Source organism: Mandrillus leucophaeus, unplaced genomic scaffold, assembly GCF_000951045.1.
Source record: "Mandrillus leucophaeus isolate KB7577 unplaced genomic scaffold, Mleu.le_1.0 Scaffold340, whole genome shotgun sequence".
Lineage (NCBI taxonomy): Eukaryota > Metazoa > Chordata > Mammalia > Primates > Cercopithecidae > Mandrillus > Mandrillus leucophaeus.
The window spans coordinates 2869422-2876921 of NW_012103588.1; the positions used below are offsets into that span (position 1 = coordinate 2869422).

Genomic DNA, 7500 nt, shown 5'->3' on the forward strand with positions numbered 1-7500 from the left:
TTTTCAGAAATCTAAGTGAAAATTCAGGAAGTCTTGAGATAAAGACTTGACAGTGAGGCTAGAGAGGGGCTTATTTGAAATGCAATCCGTAGGGTAAGGTTACTACTAAGGCTCTTGAATATTTTTAGAACATACTTTTAAAAAAATAGAACATCAGGTGCATTGTAATGGGACAAGACACAAATATAGATGATTCTCTTTGGGCCAATCAAAATTTTAAACCTACTAGTAGAAGTGACATTTTAGAGCTCTCAAAGTGAGATTAGGATGAATGCATGAGACCTCACTTATTTATGTTGCTTACATTTCTATTTTTTTCATGTGTTGTAGTGCAATTTTTTATATCTTATCTGGAAACAAAATCTATTGAATATATGAGTAAAAACTAAATATAATTTGCTAGATATTTTTAATGCATTTCGATTCATTTCATGTATTTACAAGTCTGTTTTATAACATTGTCATATATATATGTATGTGTGTATATATATGTGTGTATATATGTATGTATACTTCTGGTAGTAAAATTACTTTGCAGTTCCCTTTCAATAAAATGAGAACTTCCTTTTACTTGTGAGTAAATGTTAAGTATGTATGATGGTTGCAAAATCCAACCAAAGAAAAGTCTAAGGCTATCATTATGATAAAATTACAACTATAGAAAAACCGGAATCCAAACTTAAAAGATCACAAGGAAAAAAAAACTCATAGTCTTTTTGAAAACCAACCTTTTAAACTCTTCAGAATTTCAAAAAACATAGCTATTACGAGTTGGAGAACTTTTAACTGAGAAATCAACATTCCTCTTGCTCATTTAGTGGTCTATTATTCATCTGCATTTTTTGTACTTATTAGGGCATGATAATTCCTCACAAACCTCAAAGCCTGAGTACATTATAGCTCTCCTTCCCCATAAAGGCACCAGTTAGCCCTAATTTTTAAATGGAGGTCTTGAGAACAAAAAGGAACTTTCCTTATTTTTCCATTTTTTTTTTTCCCCACGATAAAGGATTACAGTTAAGGTTCTAATGCATCAATCTTGGGAAAGAAAGAATTGATATGCATTATTTCTTTAATCCACTCATGGAGGACTTTATCCAAAAGGAGATAAAATCAGGATCACTGCCGTTAGTGAGACAGTTGAGAGAATTCCTGTTTTAAATTCAACCTGCTGTTGACATTCCCCATGGGTACCTTCTTAAAAATTTCATTGAAGTGAACCCTTAGCCATTTCTCTTGATAGAATACCAGTTGGACAACTCTGAAGGGAAAAGAAACTCAGGCGGGTAAGAAGTGTTATAAAGCCAACTCTCAAGCAAGTTTAATGGAAGAAGCGTCTCATGCTATCTTAATGAAAGCAGCATCTGCATTCCTTGCTTACGGATGAAGAAATAGAGGGCTGGAGAGCTTAAATTAGTTAGAATATGGAAAACATAATATTTATTATCATATATAGATAGATAGATATGCTGTGAAAAGCAGACTACTTTCTATTCTGCCTCCCTAGAAAAGAGTACTTTTCTGCTTTTCAATTATTTGTGATTTCAGTCACTTAACCAGAGTATCACACTAAGTCAGTGTTTTTAAAAATATGCAACACTGGGCACTAGTATAAGAATCACCCGTGGATGCACTTTAAAAATGCAAAATCCTGTGTTGCCCAATTCATTAGGTCTGTATATCTGGGGCATGTCTGGTAACCTGGTTGTAGAAATACACCCTAACATGCTGGTTTTATATTTACAATTTTGAAAAACACTACCCTAAATAGGGTGGGGATGGAGAGAGGAGGAGAAAGCTGATAAAAGTTTTGCCAGATTTTCTTGCCTCGACACCTCACTAGGACTGCCTAGTGAGTGAAGGAGCAGGTGGGAATCTTCTGTTCTCCAGCTTTGCCCTGAAAAGATGAAGTCTTCTCTCTGAAAAGAGGAGTTTGTCCCTAAACAGGATATATTCCTTTCCCAGATGCTTCCACAACAAAGTGTCACTATGTGCTTAACTTGGTCTTTGTCACCCAACATTAACTACAAAGGGAACTGCTGTTTTAAAAATCATAGTTTTGCTTTTTAGGCATGAGAATAACATAGGACTTGGATAGAGAGAAATCAAAGGCTTTTAAAGATGCAGACAGACTGTCAGCTGAGATCTTTTCTCTAAGTAGTATAGAGACAAAGCTCATTTAATTCCATCACATTCTTTCTAAAAGAGAATTTATGGCACATTATCTACCCTCTACTTGAGAATAGGTTTCCAAGGCTTGATAGTGACTTTTGTAAACAGGGAAGAGAAAATTCATTTTCAATTCATCTACATTATAGTTTTATCGAGAAAAAGTAGATTTTAAGTTTATACCAACAAATAAACTGAGGCTGCTATCACACTCTAAGGAATTTACCTTAATGTAGAAAACTCACGAAAATCAAAAATACACATTGTACCTAATGTAATATCCATCACACACATCTGCCTGTCTCTTATACACATCTAGATGTGTATAAGAGCATAGTATTTATCATTGTATAGAATTGTATATACTCATAGAAAACTGAAAGCTGTTATTACTGGATTATGTATATATATGTGTGTATATATGTATGTATACTTCTGGTAGTAAAATTACTTTGCAGTTCCCTTTCAATAAAATGAGAACTTCCTTTTACTTGTGAGTAAATGTTAAGTATTTATGATGGTTGCAAAATCCAACCAAAGAAAAGTCTAAGGCTATCATTATGATAAAATTACAACTATAGAAAAACCGGAATCCAAACTTAAAAGATCACAAGGAAAAAAAAACTCATAGTCTTTTTGAAAACCAACCTTTTAAACTCTTCAGAATTTCAAAAAACATAGCTATTACGAGTTGGAGAACTTTTAACTGAGAAATCAACATTCCTCTTGCTCATTTAGTGGTCTATTATTCATCTGCATTTTTTGTACTTATTAGGGCATGATAATTCCTCACAAACCTCAAAGCCTGAGTACATTATAGCTCTCCTTCCCCATAAAGGCACCAGTTAGCCCTAATTTTTAAATGGAGGTCTTGAGAACAAAAAGGAACTTTCCTTATTTTTCCATTTTTTTTTTTCCCCACGATAAAGGATTACAGTTAAGGTTCTAATGCATCAATCTTGGGAAAGAAAGAATTGATATGCATTATTTCTTTAATCCACTCATGGAGGACTTTATCCAAAAGGAGATAAAATCAGGATCACTGCCGTTAGTGAGACAGTTGAGAGAATTCCTGTTTTAAATTCAACCTGCTGTTGACATTCCCCATGGGTACCTTCTTAAAAATTTCATTGAAGTGAACCCTTAGCCATTTCTCTTGATAGAATACCAGTTGGACAACTCTGAAGGGAAAAGAAACTCAGGCGGGTAAGAAGTGTTATAAAGCCAACTCTCAAGCAAGTTTAATGGAAGAAGCGTCTCATGCTATCTTAATGAAAGCAGCATCTGCATTCCTTGCTTACGGATGAAGAAATAGAGGGCTGGAGAGCTTAAATTAGTTAGAATATGGAAAACATAATATTTATTATCATATATAGATAGATAGATATGCTGTGAAAAGCAGACTACTTTCTATTCTGCCTCCCTAGAAAAGAGTACTTTTCTGCTTTTCAATTATTTGTGATTTCAGTCACTTAACCAGAGTATCACACTAAGTCAGTGTTTTTAAAAATATGCAACACTGGGCACTAGTATAAGAATCACCCGTGGATGCACTTTAAAAATGCAAAATCCTGTGTTGCCCAATTCATTAGGTCTGTATATCTGGGGCATGTCTGGTAACCTGGTTGTAGAAATACACCCTAACATGCTGGTTTTATATTTACAATTTTGAAAAACACTACCCTAAATAGGGTGGGGATGGAGAGAGGAGGAGAAAGCTGATAAAAGTTTTGCCAGATTTTCTTGCCTCGACACCTCACTAGGACTGCCTAGTGAGTGAAGGAGCAGGTGGGAATCTTCTGTTCTCCAGCTTTGCCCTGAAAAGATGAAGTCTTCTCTCTGAAAAGAGGAGTTTGTCCCTAAACAGGATATATTCCTTTCCCAGATGCTTCCACAACAAAGTGTCACTATGTGCTTAACTTGGTCTTTGTCACCCAACATTAACTACAAAGGGAACTGCTGTTTTAAAAATCATAGTTTTGCTTTTTAGGCATGAGAATAACATAGGACTTGGATAGAGAGAAATCAAAGGCTTTTAAAGATGCAGACAGACTGTCAGCTGAGATCTTTTCTCTAAGTAGTATAGAGACAAAGCTCATTTAATTCCATCACATTCTTTCTAAAAGAGAATTTATGGCACATTATCTACCCTCTACTTGAGAATAGGTTTCCAAGGCTTGATAGTGACTTTTGTAAACAGGGAAGAGAAAATTCATTTTCAATTCATCTACATTATAGTTTTATCGAGAAAAAGTAGATTTTAAGTTTATACCAACAAATAAACTGAGGCTGCTATCACACTCTAAGGAATTTACCTTAATGTAGAAAACTCACGAAAATCAAAAATACACATTGTACCTAATGTAATATCCATCACACACATCTGCCAGTCAACTCAGTCTCAATGATGATCCTTTGATGAAAGGCCACCGTACCATAAGATAGAGTTCACTAAAAGTGGTGTGTTAAAGCAATTTATGCTAAGCTTAGAGATACAATTCCTTTATATTAGACACATATTTGACTACATATGCACTGGTATGGGATGAATAGACCTTTGTCTGCATAACATTTGGCTCCAAACATAGGCTTTATTGTTAGCTAGGTAAAACAGAAGTTATTTTTGTAAATTATATGCATAATATTTATCATTGTATAGAATTGTATATACTCATAGAAAACTGAAAGCTGTTATTACTGGATTATAAACTCAAAACCTATGATCCAGACATACTGGCTTCAAGTCAAAATGATTTTTTAAATATCATTTTCAGAAAATTTTATGTTCATTCAACATCTTTAATCCTGTGAGTTATCCACCATTTCTTGACAACCAAGGAGTGAGTGCTGAGATCACATAGCGGCTTCTTATCTAATAGAATACCATTGTATATGAATCAGTAAAAACACCAGGAATGGGAATAATGACAAATATCCAAGTAAGTTGTGAAATCTCACTACCTATTATAGGTATTTTTAAGAACTCTTTGTAAACGGATGCTAGAAGTAGACAAATTATTTAGTGGAAAATCCTATGTTCACATCAGTAAAATATTGCAGGCTACAGATATCTTTTGATTTCTAATCTACTGTTTTATGTATTTTATATACAAAATATATAAATTCCACAATAAATCAAACACAGTGATGCCATTTGCTATGTTTTATTTTGCTAGTAGCTTATTAAACATAACATGCAAATAACCAAAGAGAAACATACATGACTTAGAGTGAAAAATAATTCTAGAAAAGTTTCACTAGGTAAGTATGCAAATTCTTAATACTAAAAATACTTCTTTAAGTGCATGAGGCTTCATGTATTTAGCAAAATTCTTAGCCTCAAAATCTACCACCTATTTTTTAACCAGACAAATTTGAATGTATCAAGATAATTTGGTTCAAGACAGTAAACATCCAGATGTATTTAATCCAGGCTTTGGGGCACATTAAGATTTAAGGATTATAAAACTTGGCTGATTTCCATGCCACCAGTAAAAGGTTTTGCACATCATTTGACAGTAGAAATAAAAAAAAACACTGAATTTACAAATAAAGCATTGAGTTTTATGTCTATTCGTGTATATGTGTGTGTTCTTGTGATGAAATAGGCCTGCATTTCATCTTTTCTTTAAAAAAAAATAAATGTTTACAAAACATTTCTATCAGATTTTAAAATTCATGGAAGTAATAAACAGTAATAAAATATGGATACTATGAAAACTGACACACAGGAAAACATAACCATAAAATATTGTTCCAGGATACAGATATTAATTAAGAGTGATTTCATTTGCAACACGTAGACATTCATACATATCCGGTGGAAGGCTAGTTTCTGAGATGCGATTACCATCCAAACGCAAATGCTTGATCTTGGAGTAGGATAATGGCCCCAGGATCTTGCAGAAGCTCTTTACGTCAAACTCTAAAATTTAAAGAATAGAAAACATTAATCACTTTTCGGTACACTGGCTCAAAACAATAAAAAATTTATGTTTAAAATAGTATAAAATAGGACCTCTTCCCTTTTAGAAAAGTCATAATATAGTATATATTTGAATTTGAAACCATTAAAGGCATATTTCAGGCTACCAAAACGGCACAGCAACATTTAGTAAAGAGCAATCATGGTAGATCAAGATATTCAGTGTAATATTTTAAATAACAGAACTTATTTATTATTAGAAGTTGTTTTTAAAACGGCATTCAGTAAGCGTGTCATATTATCTAACAACTTTTTTTAAATAGTCTAACCCGAAGAAATATAAATGGATCCTGTTGCTGTATGAACAATCTCAATATAAGTACTCTTTGGTTTTGCATCTAAAAATAAGAGGGGTTAACTAGATGATCTATAAAGAATTTTCTAGCAACCACACACCATGACCATGATAAACTTCCAAGGCAAAAACCAAATCATTCCAGCAATCACACACCATAACAATGATCAAAATTCTAAGGCAAAAACCTAATCATGGCATGTCCACCATCTGAACCCATGTTTTTTGTTTGTTTGTTTGTTTATTTTTGTCCATGGTCAAAAAGCTGCCACAAGTGAAACACTGATTTACTTTGTGATAGAAACCAAGAGTGTTACTGAATTGGCTGACCTGTGTATACACAGAAACTATGTTTGCCTTTGTCTATTTTAGATTAACATTTTCAAGTCCTTTATCTTGTTTTCGTTTTCAAACTCTAGTTAACAAAGACTTCAGCGGAACCCCAAACACACATACTTTTTAAAATAACTCATCAGTCAATTCCAGGGATTTTTCTATGGTACCAACATGTGAGAAAGTGAGGAAAAATGGAAAGAAGATGCGAATAATCCCATCTTGGAATTCTACCTCTGCCACTTACCCACGTAGGCAACACTGGAACACTTATCTGATCTTCTTGTTAGAAATACATCTATCTTACTGTGTTGCATGAAGATTAGATTAAGGTGTGTAGAGCACTTCACACAATACTAGTACATAGTATGTCCTAAATAATGACTAATATCCTTTTAATTTTGCTGTCTTTCCAAATTACTCTACATTAGGAAGATCTCTGATTAGGCTAATGCTTAGAGTTGCAAATTTGAAATAGAAAACAGTTTATTTTTGCTATCTATTCCCTAATATTAGAAAAAAATTAAGGGGAACTTTCTGTATTAAGTAAATGTGAAATGTTGATATAGATGATTATTATCTGGCAAAATAACCTAAACTGAGGTGATGAATGAAACTGAGGTGATGCAATGAGAATACCAAACCAAATGTAGAAAGATAAGGAAGAAAGAAAGGAAACTATTACGTTACCTTTTCAAATGACCACCATGTACTGGGC

General features: G+C 33.4%; 1 protein-coding gene across 1 annotated transcript in view; it reads right to left on the minus strand.

Annotated features, from left to right (window-relative positions):
- Window positions 1–5317: 5317 nt before the first annotated feature.
- LUM (lumican) overlaps window positions 5318–7500 on the minus strand; it is a 10560-nt gene continuing 8377 nt past the window's right edge. Inside the window, exon 3 of the mRNA XM_011988916.1 lies at window positions 5318–6094. Coding sequence (XP_011844306.1) covers window positions 5940–6094 — 155 coding nt within the window. The 3' untranslated portion in view covers window positions 5318–5939. The remainder of the gene's footprint in view (window positions 6095–7500) is intronic.